Source organism: Nicotiana sylvestris, chromosome 7, assembly GCF_000393655.2.
Source record: "Nicotiana sylvestris chromosome 7, ASM39365v2, whole genome shotgun sequence".
Classification (NCBI taxonomy): Eukaryota; Viridiplantae; Streptophyta; class Magnoliopsida; order Solanales; family Solanaceae; genus Nicotiana; species Nicotiana sylvestris.
In genome coordinates, this window is record NC_091063.1 from 82,913,688 (window position 1) to 82,935,368 (window position 21,681).

At 35.6% G+C, this 21,681-nt stretch overlaps 1 protein-coding gene and 1 non-coding gene across 3 annotated transcripts; both read right to left on the bottom strand.

Annotated features, from left to right (window-relative positions):
* Positions 1–1,370: 1,370 nt before the first annotated feature.
* On the bottom strand, positions 1,371–4,234 carry LOC104235366 (uncharacterized). The gene is made up of 2 exons (XR_713169.2): positions 3,819–4,234; positions 1,371–1,821 (listed from the first exon to the last, which is right to left on the bottom strand). It is a non-coding gene; the product is annotated as an uncharacterized protein (transcript).
* Positions 4,235–5,428: 1,194 nt separating this feature from the next.
* LOC104235368 (putative MO25-like protein At5g47540) lies at positions 5,429–10,963 on the bottom strand. Of its 2 annotated transcripts, none has more exons than XM_009789108.2 (11): positions 10,428–10,963; positions 9,535–9,696; positions 9,238–9,356; positions 8,839–8,913; positions 8,489–8,582; positions 7,189–7,248; positions 7,001–7,069; positions 6,695–6,793; positions 6,242–6,286; positions 6,046–6,148; positions 5,429–5,952 (listed from the first exon to the last, which is right to left on the bottom strand). In XM_009789108.2, exons 1-11 carry the CDS (start codon positions 10,683–10,685, stop codon positions 5,786–5,788), a joined length of 1,251 nt encoding a protein of 416 aa, XP_009787410.1. In that variant the 5' UTR covers positions 10,686–10,963; the 3' UTR covers positions 5,429–5,785. The 2 variants fall into 2 exon arrangements, with proteins under 2 accessions (XP_009787410.1, XP_009787409.1); XM_009789107.2 differs by having other exon boundaries at positions 5,615–5,970.
* Between the last annotated feature and the right edge of the window lie 10,718 nt (positions 10,964–21,681).

The following is a 21,681-nucleotide window of genomic DNA, read 5'->3' on the forward strand; positions in this document are numbered from 1 at the left end:
ACCTATTGACTAATGATGTCGATTGGCAGATTCCTCTTTGAAGAGAGAAGAGGCTTGGTAAAAGTTGGGTTATTGTGTGTTACAACTTAAGTTATAAAAAAAACTTTGCAAGTTGAACCAAGAACACTAAAGAGCAACATTCACAAATTTATGGTGCCCTGAATTTTCTTTTTCCTTTAGGCAGTGTCTATTTCCATTGGCAATTGGAGATTCCACTGATGACTGCTTACTACTTACACCCAGTCAAAAAAGAAAGTATGCACATTCCTGATGGAAGACGAACAATTAAAACCAATCAAAATGTCACTGCCCGAGAATGTGAAAAGCCACGGAAATCGCCATCATAAACCAGTGCACAAGTTAGTCGGACAAAGAGGTTCAATGGCATAACTGAATTTACCAGCTTCTTGCTTCCCAGCTTGGTTTCATAAAACAGTGAAGCATGCACCATACTTATTCTGCACTCACTGCTCCGTCAAAGCAATTCCATGAATATTACACCTCAAAGAATTAGGCCCTGCATAGTTTCATCGACTCAATATGAGCACAAATCCTCCAGAATGATGTAGAGGTTGAGCATTCTGAGGGGAGGTGCCTGCCCATTGAACCCTCCCAGTAGCTCAGGATCACAACGCGGAGTTTCAAAAGGTAGAAGTGGTGGTGGAGAAGAATGATCAGCATTTCGATGTTGATTAATTGTAATTGCTCATACGTAGCTGCTTCAACCTAAGCTTGATCATATTTACCTTGCACCCTAGACCATCACCATGTTGGGTGTCTTGTTGTGATAGGTTCATCCATTTCAGGTACCTGCAGTAATTTGGAAAAAAAGGGCCTTAGCATACTAGACCTAATGTTGAGGGCACTCTGCAGGTAACATGCAGGAAGTATACTAGTTTTACCACCCATATACACCTTTAATAGGTGATTACTTCACAGGGAAGATTTACACTTATCTGATCTAGGCAATTCACATCCAACGAAAAAACTTAGGCTGAACTCCGCACTATGAAACAATACAATAATTTAACAACCTTATACTTACCAGAATTTGTATCAACCCGAAATCCAGAAACAAATATCATCCTCAAGTTCAATCACATGCTTGTGAATGGGTGATGTACTGAACTAACAATTAGACCGCAAACCCAGACTGGATCATAGAACAACGGTTCTAAGAAGCAGAGCAAGCCATTACATGAATTCACCACTTCAAAATCCACGTGTGTTAACTTAACATGTATTTCTGGCCATAAGTACGCTTTACTTGTTAGAGATCATGTGGTGAGGTTCATACCCTCCACTAGCAGATCACAAACAACAAAGCCAGATATATCTTTGTTGCAATAGGCTGAGGTGTCAAGATGTAATTTGACAAAGTTAAAGGAGCCGAAACTGCACATACCAAGATTTTCTGAGCAAAACACAATGTTTCAAGGTTGAGTGCTAAACTTAGAAAGATATCATACAACAAAGGATTTCAGACACCAACTGATGCAACAAAGGAGAAAGAATCTAGGATTATACAACAGGGAGAAGGAAACAATTCAAAGCCAAGATAAGAACAATGATGATGACACAGAGGGATGCTCAGCCAAATGTATTGATGGTTAGCAGCATGAGTCACTTGGGTTGCATAAGAAGTACTGCATGCAAGTTCCTCGGTGGATGAATCCCGACTTCAATCAGATGCTTCATGGGTTGCAAACTTGCAATTGAGTAAAACGTGTATTTTTGAAACATTATTGCTTATACAAGACTAATCTCCATTTAAGTTACTGAGCTTTCTTGTAATCCAGACAGATTCTCTGAAGCAAATCCCTGATTGTCATAAAGCAAATAGAAGGTCGAGTCAAAGTCGCGTACTCTCACTTAGCTGCAGGATCTAAAATAGAGCAGAATGCCCCACATCACATTATGCGAGAACATCTAAGAAAGAGATAATAAGAATTATCAAAGGCAACATTGAGTAAAATACTTTTTTTTTTTATAAGTTAGCGTTCTATTTATAGACAGTACTAAGCTGGTACAGCATAATTTACAAAATATCTGGACTTGTTTTGCATCACATGCTCAAAGATTGTAACTAGTCCAGCACGTCATTCATGTTACAAACCAGATCCTAATATGATTTAAAATGGAAGAGGTTGGAGGTGCTGGTGGAGCTTGTACAATGGGCTTTCAAGCTTGCACCGTGAAGTTAGCGGAAGGGGTGGGTTGATTAGTTAACAACTTTTGTTTCTTGCACTTGAGTCCATTTAGCTAGATTGATTTATAATTAAATCACCCCTTGTAAGTTTTTCTTATTTCCCGTTTAGCCCTTAGGTCTTTGCTCACGTCTGAGCTATATGTACTGAGCAGTAGCTCATTTTGGAGACATGAATGAAATTATTAGTTTTTCCTTCTTCTCTTAGCTGTAGCTTTAGTTTCTTTTCTGCATTTTTCGAATCTGTATCAGATCCCCATTCATCCAATAGTACAGATTACGAATAATTATATTTGACAATACAAAAGAATATTGAGCTAAATATTATCAGTCCCTTATGTTAATTTTTGTTATATTTCTTTTTTCCATAGGCTGTAATCTCATCTCGTATGTGATTCAACCAATTAGAGAAACAAGATAACTCATTCATTGTTTGCATAAGTCCCACATAAATTGTTATTACTACCTTATAAGATTAGTTTAATAAATTTCAGGACAACACGGTTAAATTCCACAGATATGATAAAATAAAAAGTTCTGGAGACTTTGTTTTTAACACTCAACAAGAGAAAAATGATAAGATACTCTAAGGAAAAAGGTTACCAATAAATAAAGAGTTAAAAGTTAATCTCTATTGTATTATAAGCAACTGGAGTTGAAAAGAGAAAAAGTACTTCAAGTAAAACGTAATGGCAATTCCAGAAGAAAAACACAAAGGGAGGAGCCTTGGAAGTAAACTATGTTGAACGGGGAAGCAAAAATTTAGCTACAGGAAGGACGTTTAGACAGATTGAGGACTAAAATTAGGGATATAATAGACATGCGTGATTGCCGCAGATGGAGTAGTTTAACACCTTAATTGATTCAGTTCAAGCAGTTAGGTGCTTCTCCAGAGAGTCTTCATATGTTAAAAGTTCTTCGAGTTGTAGAGTTGTAGTAAGTGATCTTTACCTATAAACAATAAACCAAGTATAATTCCACGAGTGAGGTTTGAGGAGGGTAATGTGTACGCAGACCTTACCCCTACCTTATGAAAATAGATAGGTTGTTTCCGGTAGACCCTCGGCTCAAGGAACAGTGAAACTAAAGCAACAAACAATTGCAACATCAAGGTAACGGAGTAATGGAAGCGAATGACACATGTACTAATAACGAACTCCAGTGTCTATCTCCAAACCTCCAACCTAGCATTAACCCCGCATCGCGTCTCGTCAATTAGTACTATATAGCATATACCATGACACCTCCCCTTGTATGTGTCCACCTTTACCTATCATGGGTTGTTATTTCTATTCTTTTTCATCTTTGGTGCTAACCTACATGCTGTATAACTCTACATTCAAAATTAGCTTCTTTCTTTATAACTGTTTGATTTCATCATGTATGTAATAGTAGTAGAGCAAGTATGGCTGTGAAATGGAAATAGCTCAGTGGTAAATATCATTCCTAAGCTGTTAGAAAAGAATGTCACCTGCATATATTAAAAGGCTTTGTACTTATCTAAATTAGGAAATCAACATACAAACTACAGACACAAATTTAAGCTAAAATTAGACGAACCAAGAAGAAAAATGACTGAGAAATCCGAAAAGCTAGCAACAATCAAGCTTACCATAAAAGAAAAACAACAAGAGAGAGAGAGAGAGAGTGAGTTATTTGCCATATTTCTTTCTCAAACGGTCCTTGACGAAGTCATTCCTAGCCTTAGTCCGAGCTTGTTGAGGGGCTATATACTTATAAGAATAGTGTACCCCAAAAGCAAAGAGAGCACCACCACCAACAAAGCACGCCATTGTGGCACCAAACTTGGCAGGGGATGAGGGGTAGCAGAATACCATCTCGGGTTCGGTGATGTTGTTGTTCAAAAATGGTAACACTAATCTATAGTATGAGTTTATACAAAGAATCACACGAAATATCAGAGAACAAAGGGAAATCTTGAATAATGGATTCGACTTTTAAGAATTGAAAAACTCTACAGAGGAACCTCATAAATTGCTCACAAGACAGAGATCTGGGAGAACAAGTGACGATTCTTCTTCTGCGTCGGATCATCATGAGCACCCGGGGCTTTTCGGGTAGGCCCGACAACCCAAAGTTGGTCTGGATCATAGAGGCATAGCTCAGATCAGACAAGCCCAGCCCATTTCTTACAACTGATATTCTGTTTTTTTCTTTCTTTTCCAGGGAGTGCAGAGTTCGAATAATTCATTCTTGGAAAAATTACATTGTATAGCCGTTGTAAAAATAATAGTCGAAAAAATATATAAAATTTATATATTTTTTGTATATATTTACATTCTGTGTGTTATATACAATAATTATACAAACTTTATACATTTTTTGGCTACCAAATGTAAATAGTTTACTGACACGGGCTAAAAGTGATAATACCCCAATATTCTTTGACTAAAAGTTACGAAAATTCTTTGCCTGGATTCATTTTTTTTTTCCTGCTTTCAGTGGTATTGAAAGTTGAAACCTTCATAGAGTTGCAACCTTGATAACTTAAATTTCTTCATTATCTTTTTTCCCCCAACATTTTGACAAAAATAGCACGGGCTAACCAGTTTTCGGACTGGTCATTCAAAAATAGTCAGTGTTTGTAAAGTTTGCTACAACATAGAAAGTTCCAGCATAATATACTGGAGATTTGTGCACCTATGTATGAACTTCCAGCATATTATGCTGGAACTCCAACACGCGGAAAGTTCCAGTATAATATACTGGAGTTCCAGTATATTATACTGAAGTATTTTTCTGGATTTTGAACAGTATTTTTGTTCAGATTTATCTTTACTTGAAAAGTGACTAAATTTTGATTACTTTTGAAACTGTGACTATTTTTGAATGATCACTTGTAAATCTGGCTATTTTTGAATTTCTTCCCAACATTTTCCGTGAATAGACATAGTAGTCTGTAAAATTGTCATCCATATAGTATCAAATGGTAGGGTGATTAACGATATTTGTAATTTCTAACAGGACATAATAACAGTGTCCCTTTTTAATCCCCTTATTCAATTTTTTATGGTTATAAATTGTGAAAACCTCAATTATTGCCAGAAATGGCCTAAAGTTAAGAATAAAATTCTAAAATGCTTTTACCTCAATTATTAATGCCTGTTACTCCTTTTCTTTCACAAAACATTTACGCTGTTCAGGAAACTAACAGGGGAGTTCTTACTAGAATGCATATGCTCATACTACACAACATGCATGAGCCAACAAACTAGATTCTCTCCCAATTCATTTATGGCAAATTCAGGAACATGGTCGTTACAACTTACATGTTATATAAAGTTGTTAGCAGACATTAATAAATTTGAAAAATTATGTTCTACACCATATACGCACGTCCTTCTGAATCAATTCTCCGCTCTTTCAAATAATTTGAACAGAGATATATGCCACTCTACTGCAATTAGTATTCGTTGATCAGCACCATATCAGAAAAACAGAAAAAAAAATTATTTGTTTGTATGATTCGTAAAACAATGACCCATATACTAAAGCATTTACGGTTCTCCAGAGCAGGTTGTTGGTTTCGTTACTATTCTTCAACATAGTTTTTGGAAATTATATGAGTTGTCTTATGCGCGCAGTTGGTGTCTTATATAGTTCTCCTGAAGCAGTAGGTGTAGGGGGGAACTTATGCAGTTCTCCTGAGAAAAGAGGTCCTATCGCTTCAAGTTCTGCAATTTCTTTCACAACTTGAGCTTTATCAGCCTCGAATTGTTCATCTTCTGCAAACAAACAAAACTCTGTAATTATATATACCATTCCGCAACATAGATGATATCATCCAAGATATTGGTTGGTGAAGCAAAATTTACTACCTTTATCAATCCTGAAGCTTGCAAAGAAGCGCAAAAGCTTGCTTCTGTTGGCCACGAGTATGTTGACAATGTCAGAAGGTTTATTTCTATTGGCAACAAAAAGCTGTCACCAAAATATAAAGACAAGCACAAAGAAGTGAATAGGAGTCATACATGAACACTAGGTAAGTTAATAATCAAATGCATGAAGTGTAACCTTAAACACGTGGAATGCATCTAGCTGAATGTTCTTGCTAGCCTCCTGAAACATGGAAAGACCCACCAACAAAGTTAAAGAACAGTAAGTGAGTAGTATAACAAGAAGGTCAAGCAGATGCATCAAATCAATGTAATGAAATAGTAACACTTGCCACTTGCAAAAAATCTTCCAAACGGACATGAACTAGCCAAATGAATGTTAATCTCATGATAGAAACATATAACAAACACACCTTTTGTATGACTTATATCAGCTACATTTTATGAGAGGATTGCTTTCGTCACAGAGAAGTGTACTCCCTTATATAAGTTTTAATCTTCTAAAACATGAATCAAATGATCAAAGGAAGTTATTCCATCATTATCTGTATTGTTACCCAGAGAATTCATATGATGTTGCGTTCAGAGGGAAAATAACTACAACTTGTGGCACGTTGGTATAATGACATACCCTCAAAAGATTCATCAAAATCCTTAAATTATCCTTTGAGCTAACATAGCGTGTCATCACAGGAGAATTTGAGCGATCAAGCAAAATATCTCCCAAAAGCTGAAAAAATAGATAATTGTGGGTTAGGCAAGTGATTTATTTATAAGCATATTAAAACTGTTACCTTGATAAAATATAGCAGCACAATTACTTAATGGGTGCAAAGTAAAAAGGAAAATCATTGAAACTCCAGCTAAACCAGCATCAAATCAAAATTGACTGCTTTAAAACGAGAATACGACTAAAAAGTCTTAATATCTATTTTACCTTGATAGCTTGTCTTCTGGTAATGTAGTTTGCTGATTCCAAAAGCTTTGCATTAAACTCAGTAAAGAACTATAACAAAAAAAATGGATGAAATATTACACTAGTATGTTGTAGGATGAAGTTGGCACTAATGAAGGTTAGAAACATAAAGAAAACCATACAAGTGAAAAGTGAGGATCATAACATACCCAATCATAATTTTCAAAGAGAAATTCAGCAACTGTGGACTTATGCCTGGTCATAAGCTCCTGCAGCAAGTTGCAAAAGAAATTAAAGATACACATTTGAGTAACAGTACGAATACTCAGTGGCTGACAGGAATACTTCATTGCTAACATAAATAAACAGTACCAAAAATTTTACTATCATAAAACTGGTGAAATAAGACACCAAGATGGTTTTTTTTGTATTCGGGCAATGTTTAAGTCTATTTTACTTTCAAGAAAGTATGTGAATCCTCCATAACCTATAAAACTATCTCATCTAAAACTTAACTTGTGAGAGAGGAGAAATTAATTATTTTAATAATTCTCTTCAAGATGCCACAACTCCAAGTCAGATATTTTTCACAAAGGTCGAACACACGAAGATTCATTTAGTATGCTCCATTGTCATGTTGATCACTGTTACCTCGTCAAGAAATCTAAGAAGTTAGGAACGCTAGAGCTTTTTTGTATTTTTATATACGAAAAATTAACACTTCGAAAGATGTAGCAATTTCAAAATATTCACATGACTTCATCATAAAAAAGCACAGCCCAGTGCACTAACTTTATCACTAAATGGTGAGATAAATTAGGTGCACATCAATACACTGCAAGCACATATACTTTCACACTAAACAGCTAATGAAGAATTGCATTCCCTAAACATCAAAGAAAAAAGAGCTCGTATACAAGTCTTTTCTGCCAATTCATTAACAAAATTTTATTACTTAATTAAAAAGACCAAAGAAAGAAGACCAAAATTAATACTTCCTCTGTTTAAAGTAGAATGAACCTATTACTATTTGGGGAGTCAAACAAGATTTTTTTAACCATATTTTTTTCAAATAATTTTTAAATATTTTCAATTGTTAGCTATTATGACTTATAGTACTTTTTATGTAGTTTCTAAATATGTAAACTTTATCTCAAAAAACTAAAAAAATTTAAGCTCGAATTCAGATCGAAAATTGGTCATTTTGACCCTCGTACTCCGAAAATGTTCAAACAAATTAAAACACAGGGAGTATAATATTCTTAGCAGATCATGCACCAACGTTTAACATCAGGTAGATCTGTAGAGAAGTGCATTACAATATGACCAAATATCATTAAAAATAGAGATTAATGGAACCTATGTTGCGCGGACTCTCCAAAATGTTGCCTCACCCGTGTCGGATTTTCCAAAAATACACTACTTTTGAAGTATCTGACACGCACCCTGCAACATTTTCGGAGAGTCCGAGCAACATAGAATGGAACATGCTGAGAGAGAAATAATAACCTTAAAGGTCGCTGTAGCATCTGCTGCGACATCAAATTCTGGGATTTGCATGTAGTCAAAGAACCTTTTCATATGCTCCGACCTTAGCACATATCTGCAAATATTTTGACAAATTATGGGAAACTACCCATAGACACTGATAAAGCAAACAATATAAAATTAATCAGAGAATAATAGCACACATTAAAAGAAAAGAAAGAAGTGCAAGTTGTTGGAAACAAAAAGGAAAGAACCACAACTATTCATTGGAAAGTAACAAGGAACCTTGGAATAATTAAAGAAACAAAACAAAGCTAGTGATCGGAACAACTTTCAATTAAGATACTGGTAGTGTTTCATAAGCTGCTAACCTTGCAACAACTTGATGTCGAATGCACTCTCTCAACATTGCTCCATAATGCAAAGCAAGACCAGGATCGTCATACCTATAACAACTACAGTTAGAAAAGAGTTTCCTTCTCCGTATTCAACTTCTTTCCCTAACATGTACCATGATTGAATAAGCTTAACCATAGACATCTAGATGATTCTCATAGATATACTAGGGTGACAAATAAAACCTTCAGTAAGGGAGACCATACACTAACTAAAGGTACTGAGTAAATATATAAAACATATTCAAAATGTTTTACTTTCGACAAACAGACCGTGCTTCAGTTAAAGATTAGGAGGAAGAGAAGCTTAGTTAGATAAAACAAAATCCAATAAACTTGGAAAAGAAAAAGGAGAAAAAATTAGGATTAGCTTACCCAGATACCAAATGATCCATAAGGTCCGGGTTGGCTTCCAAGTAATCAGAAGCAATCAAACGTGAATTAACTGGTTGCCTTTGCAAATTCGCAACAATTCGCGTGGCATCTTTACGGGCCTAAGCAAAGAATTATCATTTTCGTGACATGTCCCAGCAAAAGAACAAGGTAAAACGTCCTTTCACTAGAAACAATGGATAGCAGAAAGCCTAAAGTGTCTTCAAAAAGGGAGCAAATTATAGAGTAGTAAGATCTTGAAGCTTAGCTCGTAACAGTATTAATTGTAAACATACTCACCTCCAAGTTCAATTTAGGAAGACAAAGGATGATGAGACGCAGTGTATTATCTCGAAAAAGTTCCTGAGTCAGTTGCGCACAGGCTTCAACAGCAGGTTCACATTCATTACTGCCATACAAGATTGATTTCATCTCATGTAAAAGAGAATCCAATTCTTGCATCTGAAAGCATTATGTATTATCAGAGACACAAAAAACTAAATTTTATGAAATAGCATGCAATTGAAGGTTCTAATAACACAACTCATGTATACCTCTAACAAAGACTTAAATGGACGAACCAGTTCCCCCACTAAAAAGAAAACACAAACGAAAACTTTTACAAAACTAGACATAATTCATGTCTGATATCTATGATACGAACTACTTTACTGAAAGGATGTTAGAAATGAACTTTAATACTGTTCTATTTTCACAAACCCAGGATTATCCTTCAATCTCTCTCCTCTAGTAATCTTCATATAACGTTATAATACTTGTAGGCATGGAGCCTTTGGAATTGGCATTCGATTTTCAAATTCTTTTTATATTTAATCTCAACCATGCTCAGAAAATCCTTTTAATTATCCCCCAGGAACATTGACTTGATACATTAAGCACTAAATAAAAATTAGACACATTAAGAGACAAAATGGAACTCTTTGAAAAAGATAATTTAAAATGCACCCAATCCAACTTTTCCCTCCCGGGGTACATTTTGTCTGAAACTTTAAAGAAGATAAAGTATTAACATAGCTAGGTTAAAACAAAGACAATTATTTGTATTCTAATGACGGTGGTGTCTGATCAAGTCGGGCACACCTCTACCAAGTACCAACCAAACAAGGATAATAAGAATTCTAAGGGGAAAAATAAATGCATTTTAGAAGCAAAGGCACGTAACTTTCACGTACCTTATCAAAACGCTTGGGATCAACATTGCAGTCAAGGGCAGCCAGTAGGAACGTCACCCGGCGAACAACATCAATAGGAGTCTTAGGCGGCTTAGTTTTGGATTTGAAGATGGATTTAACACCGGTGGAACGTAACGCTTTAGTAAATAACTTCTTCAAATTATTTGAAGATCGTTTCACGGTCTCGTGGGATCCTTTTTCCCCTTTCTCTAATCCTGGGGTTTTATCGGCGGCGATTTGAGTCGCCAGCATCGGCATTATATTGTAATATACAGGGCGGTAGAGATGATGGGGAAGGGTTGATTTGAATGTGGAAAACCCCAAGATTCCACTTTTTTGCAAATTGGCAATGCCAAGGCCATTCACTCAAATCTAATGCGTAAATAAAGAAGATTGCTTTTCCTAGTACTAGTAGGATTGGAAATTTTGGAAAAAGAAAAAGGATAAGTACGAAAATCAGAATAACAGGAGAATTTGGGATTATGTGGGATTCCACATTGGATGTCAGCCACCGGAAAATTTCACCACCCTCCTCCTCCGATAAACTTGTACTTCTGCATATATATGATAATAGTATATTGCTTTCTGCAACTTTTCTTTTTCCGTTTTTGCCTTTTTCTCTCTAATAAAATAAAATATTGCTATTTTTAGCCTTGTATAGTTTCAAAGGGCTTTCTTTCCGACTTTGAATTCATATTGGATGTTTATTTATACTAAATTATATTGTACTAATCTAATATAATTAAGTACTAAATTAAGGTAAAAGTATTTATTAATTAATAAATAATTAAGTGTCAACATTAATGTATATAAGGTCACTTGTCAGTTGTCATATAATCATCAAATTAGTATAAATATCACATGTGAGGTAATTTTTCGACTTTGATGTCGTGGTAATACAAGATTTCTATTTTCTTAAGTATAAAAAGTTCAATATGCAATTTATGTTTCGGTTTGAATAATTTGTTAAAAACATGTTCACTTATTTTGCTGATTTATTTTTGTTGTAATGTGTTACTAATAGTTTTTTTTTTTACTTTTGTTTAACCATCCGCATTTGACTAATCTGCATTCGAATTATGCAAGGCCTATTAAAGGGAAATTATTTTATGCTAGAAATTTCTCCTATGTCAAGGAGCTCGAACTCGAAATTTTTAATTAAATTTGAGGGATTTCATCCATCCCATCATATTTCTAGATTATAAAATATCGATTGGTTAAGTAAAAAGTAAAAAGATTTGTGATCTTTTCACAAGTACTATTTTGCTCTTGATTAAATATCCTTTCTGGCGAAGCCAGAAATGTTTCCAAGGATATTCAAACTTGAAAGAAGTAGAAAAAAAATTCCGACAAAGGGTGCTCAATATAGATTTTATATATATATAATCAACATTTTACTTATATACACAATGTAATTTTTCGTAATTTTTCAGCGAAGGGTGATCAGTTGACCATCCTCTGCTAAAGGTGGCTTCGCCCACACGTCTTTTGATTTACCATTATGGTTTACGAAAATCTTGGTTTTTAGGCTAATGACTATTTTCTCAGCTTCAATTTGTGATTAATTAGTATGATCGTACCTTGTTAGAGAATATTATTTTTGTTTCTTATTCTGTAATTTTTCCTTTAGTCCATTTCTTTTGCTCGTCTATTTTTCTCTCTCTTAATTCTATTCATGATTAGCAATTTTTGTTCCCAACGTCTCATATCTTTCGAATTCTTGCTTCATGACTTTCTTCACTCTCTGTTGAATTCAGGGGGTGTGGGGGAGTGGTTTGACAAGTAAAGAGTGATATGCGTTACAATTTAAGGTCCTCATTGTCGCACCACCTTTTTCCGTCTCCGCGAGGGGTGAAGGAGTTTTTTTCAATTAAAGGACAATCGAAACGGGATTTGTTTATTTATTTTAGAGTCGTCACTTGGGAGATTTAGGGTATCCCAAGTCACCAATTTTAATCCCGAATCGAGGAAAAGAATGACTCTGTATTACAGTCTGCGAACCAGAAATCCGAATAAGGAATTCTGTTAACCCGGGAGAAGGTGTTAGGCATTCCCGAGTTCCGTGGTTCTAGCACGGTCGCTCAACTGTTATATTCGGCTTGATTATCTGATATAATACATATTATAAACTTATGTGCAAATTTTATCCTTTAGCTGCTTTTATTATTTTTATTTATTGTTATTATTTTACGGAGAATTGCAACATTGTGAAAACGTATTTCAAACCACGTCGCAATCAATGCACCCGTGGTTATCGACACATTTCGACTCCGTTAAGATTTGGATTTGGGTTACATAAATGCACACCCATATTTAAGAAAAATAATTTGTTAAAGACGCGCCTAGAGCGACTAGCGTATTGTTGTTTTGGGAAAGGCCGTAAAATTTCACTAGACGACCAACTCCGATGTTCTAAATAATTAATGCATACATTTGTGAGGGCCCCGCAATCTATATATTTTACTAGGCGAGGCTCGTCTCATTTATTTTAAATGGACAAATCTTAAAGCAACTATATTTTTCTATTAAAATTAGTCTCTAAAATAAAGAAAGAAAATCCTAATTAATTACGAGCTTTATTTATTTATTTATTTAAGAAAGCATGGCATACTAATTGCTAGATTAATACAAATATTGCTGAAAAGGAATTTTACTCAAAAATTAGAAATTATAAATAAAATAAAAATTCGACAACTAATATTTAAAAGAATCAAATATAGCTAGATTAAAACTCGCATTGTTATAAAAAAAACTATTGAGATTAATTATTCACAACCATTTGAAACTATATTTAACCATAATTACTAATGCTTATTAGAAAGTTTATTAAACTTAAACGTTCTTCTAATCTTGTTTGAACTCAAATCGTGTCTTAATGCCTAATTCACGAAATTCAGTTTAAATTCATACCTTAGCTAAATTTAGCTACTTGTTCACGATTAACCTACTTTTGATAATCTTAAAACCTTCATAACTAGTGAATTAACCCGTTTTGCGAAACTGATTCATTAAAGACTAACTTATGTTATTTTCTCTTATTCCAATTATTATTCAGTAATACATGAAATAGCCTAAATACAATCAATAAAAGGAACAACGAAAAGCGACATTAAAATTTCAAAATTCAATTCTTCATATGTATTTATGCTTCCACATTATTAGCTTGCAATAGCTAGTGTTACAATCGTGTACCTGATATTGGAAGCAAAAGAAAAGGGAGATCAGCAGAAATTCAGTAGCATACAACAACAGCAACCCCAGCAACCAGTAACAACCAGCAACGAGAAACCAGTGACCGATTTTAAAATCAAGATAAAAATCCAGAAACACCGACAACAATCAACGGACAGAAGCCAAAGGAATCTTTTCAGATTTGAAAGACTAATTAATGTTCAACCCTTAATTTCTGAATCCGTATATCAGAATATTTAGATTGTATATCACGTGTATACTACTCTCTCTTTTGATTTCCAGAATGTTTTTCTTTTTATTTTCTAAAGTCTTAATATTTTCAGGATTTTTCTCTCTCTTAAATATTCAGCTCCTTTTTTTTTCTCTCTCCTCTTCTTTCTCTCCTCTTTTTTTTCTGTCTCTCCTAAAATCTGATCAAGTCTCTCCATTTTATCTCACATACCAAACCCTTTAATCAATTAATAAAACAACCAATTTCTCCTACCAAACCCACTACTACATAAAAATACAATTATTATTTATTTAAACAATTTTTCTTGAACCCCGCAATCCCACTATGTCTTATTCCCCACTTTTATTAAACAAATGCATTATTCCCCACCATTATGTCTTGTCCCCCATGCTTATATTAAACAATTGCATTATTCCCCACCATTATATCGTGTCCCCCCATTATTGATTATTTTAATATTATCTTAATCTTAATGGACAAAGCACTCAAAAATAAATATTTGTTCAGAATTTTAATTCAAAAAATACCCCTCTGACCTTACTGAAATTATCATTTTGACCCTGAAAATATTGTAATTTACCAATCTACCCCGTCAGCTATAACAAGTTCAACTAATCAATTCTAACCAAAATATAACAGCTATAACCAATTCCTAATCAGATTTTATGAACAACTCAAACTAAATGATGAACAACAAAGAAACCACTGGAATTATTTTGATTGAACAATATTTTTTAACAACAAACCTATTTTCAGATTCAACACAATAACAAACAAATATATTCAAATCATTGAGCTCAAATTCAACTTAAACTTAAACAAAATAAATGAACAGATTCAAATTACTAAACTCAAATAATCAATTGATCTTCAAATTAAATCCAACAATGTTACAACAAAGATGTATGATTCAAACTAAATAAAAAATTTACAAACCAAAACATAAACTCACATTAAATCACTAAATTAAAACGAACTTCAAACAAACAATAAACACGAATTAAATCTAAATTAAACAACAAAAATGGACGATTTAAGTGATTAAACTAACATATTTCTATATTACAACTAAATTCTTTTAAACAAATAAAAATAAACCGAAGAAGAAATAATTGATTGAATTTCAACTTGAATCTAACCACATTAAAATTAAACTAACAATTTCTTTTTGAATCTAACAACATTAAAATTAAACTAGCAATTTTCTTTTTGAATCTAACAACATTAAAATTAAACTAACAATTTCTTTTACAAAAATAAAAAAAACACATGAAACAAACTGAAAAACAATTAATTCAATCAACAAAATACGTGAACAAACACATGAATTAATTCAACAAAACATATGAACAAACTAGAAAGTTAATTCAACGATATACATGAACAAAACAAGAATCGAACATTTATCGATTTTAAATCCGAAAATATCAAAACAAAATACGTAAAACATGAAACTCAAACCTACTAACCAGATCAAAGCGACGATGAACTTGAATGAAAACAAATCTGTCCAAAAACAATTATCGCACCAAAATCACTCGAATCTACCCGAAAACTTAAACAATGGACGAAGCTTCGCTGGAGGGGTGTTTGGCGACGACGAGAGCTGAAGCAGCAGCAACATGCTGCTGCCACGCTGCTGAAACAGTAGCAGCACAGGAGCAACAGCTTATGGAGAAGAAGAACGCATCAGCAGCAACACTGCTGGAGCAGCCATGGCTGCTCGTCGTAGCTGGACGCGGCCATGGGAGAAATGACGAGGCTGGAAGAAGCAGAAGCATCGGGCTAGAGCTTCAGTGATGCAGCTATGGCAGCAGCAACACGACGAAGAAGAAGCAACCATGGCAGCGACAGTGAAGCAGCAGCCAGCGATGAACGACGAAGAAGAAACAACCATTAGTTCGACGGGGAAGAAAGAAGCAGAAACAGCCAGCAGCGCTATAGTGAGCTGGAAGAAACAGCAGCTATCAATGTGACGGAGAAGAAGAAGCAGCGAGGGGGTAGCCATGGATGCTTGAGCTCGAGCTGGATGGAGACGGAAAAAGCGAAAAACGAAGGAGATGGTGGTCGGTTGCTGCGTGTGTGCGTTTGTATGTTGCTGTGTGTGTGCTGTATATGTGTGTGTGTGTGTGTTGGAGAAGGAGAATTAGGCGGGGCATCCATGGATGGCTTGCTTGGAGCTTGAGGAAGAAGAAGGAAAGAGGGGGGGTTTCAACAGTGAAAAAAAATGTTAGGGTTTTGTTTTTTTGAAAGATAGGGAAATAGGGGTGTTGGGTTATGGATTGGGTCGACCCGGTTTGAAATGGACCGGGTCGTAGGGAAAGGTTGGGTATATTTGGGCATGTGGTTCAAAATTGAAGAAGTGGCCCAATCCGATTTTCTTTGTATTTTTTGCTCTCTTTTCTTTTACTTCCTAATTAATAAAACTAAAAAAAATCTAAATTAAGTTAATAAACTAAATTAACTTATCGAAAAATACTAATTAGCTCCAAATATAAATTATCGCACATAAAGATAGCAATTAACAATAAAATCGTACAATTAAACGTTAAATGCCAAAATGCGACGTACATTATTTTTATGATTTTTTATTTTTGTAAAACAAACTTAAATAAATATTAAATGCAAAAAATGTGACATATTTTTATAATTTTTATTAATTTAAACAAATAAACATTCACAGAAAAATACAAATAAGTATGCAAAAAATACTACAAAAATACAAAAAATTGCACACAAAGAAAAATTGTTTTATTTTGGATTGTTTGGGAGTAGTTCTCATATAGGGCAAAAATCACGTGCTCACAGCTGCCCCTCTTTGTCCGAAAACATGCAGGGTTTTCGGGCAAAGATAAAGTGAGCGGATACGAGCGATTTTTGTCTGTTGGAATACTCCGTGTGAAGCATTTTTTTGAAAAGATTTGACCGAACCTTTGCTTCAGAGGTTTCCTACATATCCTGGGCTAAACAGGAATCAGGTCAATGTAGTTCGGGAGTTTTGGTAGTTGGGACTACCATGGGACTGCAATGTTACTGCTGTTGCATGTTGTTTTTACTGCTTGCTGACCTCCTTATTATATCATGCTGAAAGAAAACAAGAAGCTAGACTAAACTATAGTCTATGAATTACAAAATCTTATCTAGATCTTCCACTTGCTCTAGTTGCCTTGCTTTCTGGTCGGCTTGTGTTTCCCTCTGGTGCTTTTCTTTTCAAAAACTGCTAGGGATGACACTGGCCTCTTTTCTGAACACAAGTTTTATTATTCCGCCCTGTCTGTTGGGGACACTGCTTCCTATATTAAAGCTTGTTATGCTGAGGATTTTTGTTGTACCCCTCCTCATTACTGACTTCTGTTTGATCTTGAAATCTATTCCTCTATTCTGCAGGCGGGGACGCTCCTGACACCAACTTGATTTTTGAAAGGTGACGCAACCTCCATTCTCCAGGCGGGGTCCTAACTTCTTCAACTTAAAATAAAATCCTATTTGAGGGCGGATGAACCCAAAATATCCTATTTGAGGGCGGATGAACCCAACATATCCTATTTTGAGGGCGGATGAACCCAACTAGGAAGTGCGTCTCCTACGAGTAAAACTTGTATGAACCAAAATCAGGAAGTGCGTCTCTTAAAGCAAAATATAACCTGAAAGACCCAGCATAGGAAGTGCGTCTCCTATGGGTGAAACTTCAATGATTCAAACTAGAAAGTGTGTCTCCTACAAATGAACTTAAATGAACCAGACTAGGAAGTGCGTCTCCTAGGGGTAAAAATAAACTTAGGAAGTGCGTCTCCTATGGGTGAAACTTTAATGATTTTGAACTAGGAAGTGCGTCTCCTATTAATGAAAACTTAATTCAGGAAGTGCGTCTCCTATGCATGAAATAAAACTTAGGAAGTGCGTCTCCTAGGGATAAAAATAAACTCAGGAAGTGCATCTCTTATAGGGTAAAGATGAACTTAGGAAGTGCGTCTCCTATGGGGTAAAAAATGAACTTAGGAAGTGTGTCTCCTATGAATGAAAATACTTTAGGAAGTGCGTCTCCTATGGGGTAAAAGTAAACTTAGGAAGTGCGTCTCCTATGGGCAAAACTAAACTTAGGAAGTGCGTCTCCTAAACTTAGGAAGTGCGTCTCCTATTGGTAAAACTAAAATTTGGAAGTGCGCGTCCTAGGGGTAAAACAGACTTAGGAAGTGCGTCTCCTATGGGTAAAATAAACTTAGGAAGTGCGTCTCCTAAGGGTAAAACTTTAATGATTTTAAACTAGGAAGTGCGTCTCCTATGGGTAACTAAACTTAGGAAGTGCGTATCCTAGGGGTGAAATAAACTTAGGAAGTGAGTCTTCTATGGGTGGAACTTTAATAATTTGAACTAGGAAGTGCGTCTCCTATGGATGAAAATAATTTAGGAAGTGCGTCTCCTATGCATGAAATTAAACTTAGGAAGTGCGTCTCCTAGGGGTAACTAAACTTAGGAAGTGCGTGTCCTATGGGTAAAACTTTAATGATTTTAAACTAGGAAGTGTGTCTCATATTAATGAAATCTTAATTTAGGAAGCGCGTCTCCTATGCACGAAATCTTAATTTAGGAAGTGCGTCTCCTATGCATGAAATCTTAATTTAGGAAGTGCATCTCCTATGCACGAAATCTTAATTTAGGAAGTGCGTCTCCTATGGGTAAAACTAAACTTAGGAAGTGTGTCTCCTATGGGTAAAACTAAACTTAGGAAGTGTGTGTCCTATGGGTAAAACTTTAATGATTTTAAACTTAGGAAGTGCGTCTCCTATTAATGAAATCTTAATTTAGGAAGTGCGTCTCCTATGCGTGAACCATTTCCTTCTTCCTGAATTATTTACTTACCTGTGTTGTCTTCCCTTGAAACTGCTGGGGATAACACTGCTGGGGAATTATTTACTTACCTGTTAGGGGATAAAATGTTATCAGCTGGGGATAATGCTGTCGAGGATAACACTGTCGGGGATTTTGATTCCTTCAAAACTAGTGCTTCGCTCTTCGGAAGGCTGCTGGGAATGACATTGGCCTTTTGCTTTTTTCGAGCACAAGTTTCATCCTTTTGTTCTGTCCGCTGGGGAACAACTTCCTTCATTAAAACTTATTATGCTGGGGGTAACACCGGTTCAAAGACCACTTCCCTTGAGACTGATGCTATCTTTATTCTTCCCCATATGGGTATCTGACTTTCAGAAAATTTTCTAAATGAAAAGAAAATTTTCTGCCCCAGTTTGATAATCTCCCTTGTGGCATGCATTCCCGTCATCAATCCCATTTCTTTTACCTGTTTCAAATCAAACAAAATTTGTTAGTTTAAAACACGGTGGTTGGTTGTGATACTCCTACTGGGATGGTTTTCCCTTTCTCCTTCCTTGCTCTGCGTTCCAAAACTTGTTGGGGATGATATTATTTGCTGGGGATAATTCCTCTTCTTTTGTGGCATAGCTCGGAAACTGGCATTTCCCCGACCTTTTAGTCTCGTATGAATTTCCCAAATCATGCTCATTTCCCTCCTTGCTTTGTTCATGGGCCTTGGCCTTGAGTTTTAATAACCTTTGATTCCGGCGGGGATATCCTTCTTGGCACTCGCCCATCCTTTTGTCCATCTCCTTTTGCGGGGGATATCTTTCTTGACACTGGCCTCACGCTTGTTCCTTCCTGACTTAGACCATTTGGATGTTCTAATCGGATCTGGTCTTGCATAATTGGAAAGTTGATGGCAGATTTTGAAGTCATTTCTCACTTGTTCCGACCAAACAACTCTACTGGGGAATTTTTCTATGAAAGGAGAAAGATAAACAAAAAGGGAACATAATAAAAGACAAAGGAAAAAGATGACTCCTTAACAAAAGAAACTATAAATAAAAACTTATCAAACGCAGATACCGACTCTAATGGTCATGACATGCACATGTGGCCTATCCTCCGCCGTCAATCGTCTTTCAAGATCTTCATTTGGCGATTCCCCATCTGATTCTCAATCTTATTCGACTTGTAGTTTCCGAAAGGTTTTCACTATCAAGCCTCTCTCATTTTGGTTTTTCTCTCGGCTTTCATTGCCTTATGGTTCCCATGAAGATTTTCACCAATAAGACTCTCTTATTTGTATCACTTTCCAGCTGGGGATTTGGAGTGTTGCCGATATGACTCTTTCTGCTGGGGACTAGAGTCCTTTCTGCTGTGGAACAGAATGTTATGTTCACCAGTAAGAATCTCATTTGTCTGACTTGGCATCTTTTGAAGACTGATCAGAAGGTCTTTCTTTGGACCGTAATGTGGGTTTTGGATAGGCTAGAAAGAAAAGGGTATTAAAGGCTCAAAAACAAAATAAACTTGGGGTTCAAAATTACAACCTTCGAAACCATATTTGCTTACGACAAGCGCAACTCTTGCCCCAGTTTCTAGCTTGGGGATTATTATTATTATTACACTATTCACATTATGCACATTACGCACCCTATGCACCCTATGACCGAGCCGTGAGCCGCCTACGTATTCTCTTTGAGGAATCAGGTCAAATGTAGTTCCCACTTCCTCCGTTTTCTTCTGACTTTCTTTTGTTTTTTGTTATCATTTTTCTTTTCTTTTCTTTTTTCATTTTCTTTTGTCGTTTTGTTGATTTTTTTTTCTTTCTTTTTTGTGTTTTTCTTTTTCTTTTTCTTTTCTTACCTTTTTATGTTTGTGTTTCTACTCTTTGCTACTGATTCCGAAAGAGGGGTATGAAAGAAAACAAATAAGGCTCAAAGGGTTAACGAAGGAGAAAGTGTTTAGATAGCAGAATAAAATGTCTTCGTCATTCCAATCTTCAAAACACGCCAAGCACAAACAACACCATTAAATATTCGCCATATCTTCTGATTGTGCCGGACATGATAACCATGTGCATACATTTGCCTTTTTCTTTCGTCATTTCTAAAGCATCGTTGGGCAATACTCTCACTCTCATTATCCTGAAAGGCGAATCTTGCTTTTAACGGTTTTCTTTATGTTTTATTTGCCCCAGTTCCACATGACTCGAGCTCCGAATAATCTCAAACCGTCTTTATTCCTTTTAAATGTTCCGATCACCTCCCAATGGTTTTATGATTATCTTAAAGATCAGGGCCAAACTGTGTGCGCATGTCATGTCACCAGAATCGGCGCTGAACAAAAATGATAAAAGGACCAAACAAAAAGATGACTGGAAATAATAAAAGACCGGATTTTGCTTTAGATTACCGGTGAAATGGTTTGAATAACAAAACGAACGAAACAAACCAGAATAAAATCCTAAAATAGCATGGACAAAACTAAACAAACCGCTATGACAAAAATAGAAAGATAAGAAGGTTTGACACAAGACAATATCCGGATTACAACCCTAAGAATAATCCGGACAACAGAAATGACAACAAAATAAGCCACCAAAAGCTTCTCTCTTGTTAACCAAGGAACGGAGCGTCCTCCCATTTTATCAAAACTGGCATCTCAGCCACTGAGCTTCGCGTCAGTATTGTCCAGACCATTGCCAACTTCAATATCATCAACCTTAGTCAACAAGTCCCAATAGGATTCGAGTGCTTCTGTTATCAGGCCTGATCCCCGCAAAGTGTGCTTCTAGGTCTTGTATTTCCGGCTTACCACAAACCAACCACCTAAGCTTTCTTGCGATTCAAACAAAACAGGTTAGAATGGACTCAGTCGGTCTTCATTATTAAGACCTTTTTTTTTTCCTTTTTCTCTTTTTTTTTCATTTTTCTTTCTTTTTTTCCGATTTTTTTCCCATTTTTTTTCTTTTTTTTTTTGTTGTGGTCGAATCTTATGGACATTGCCTACGTA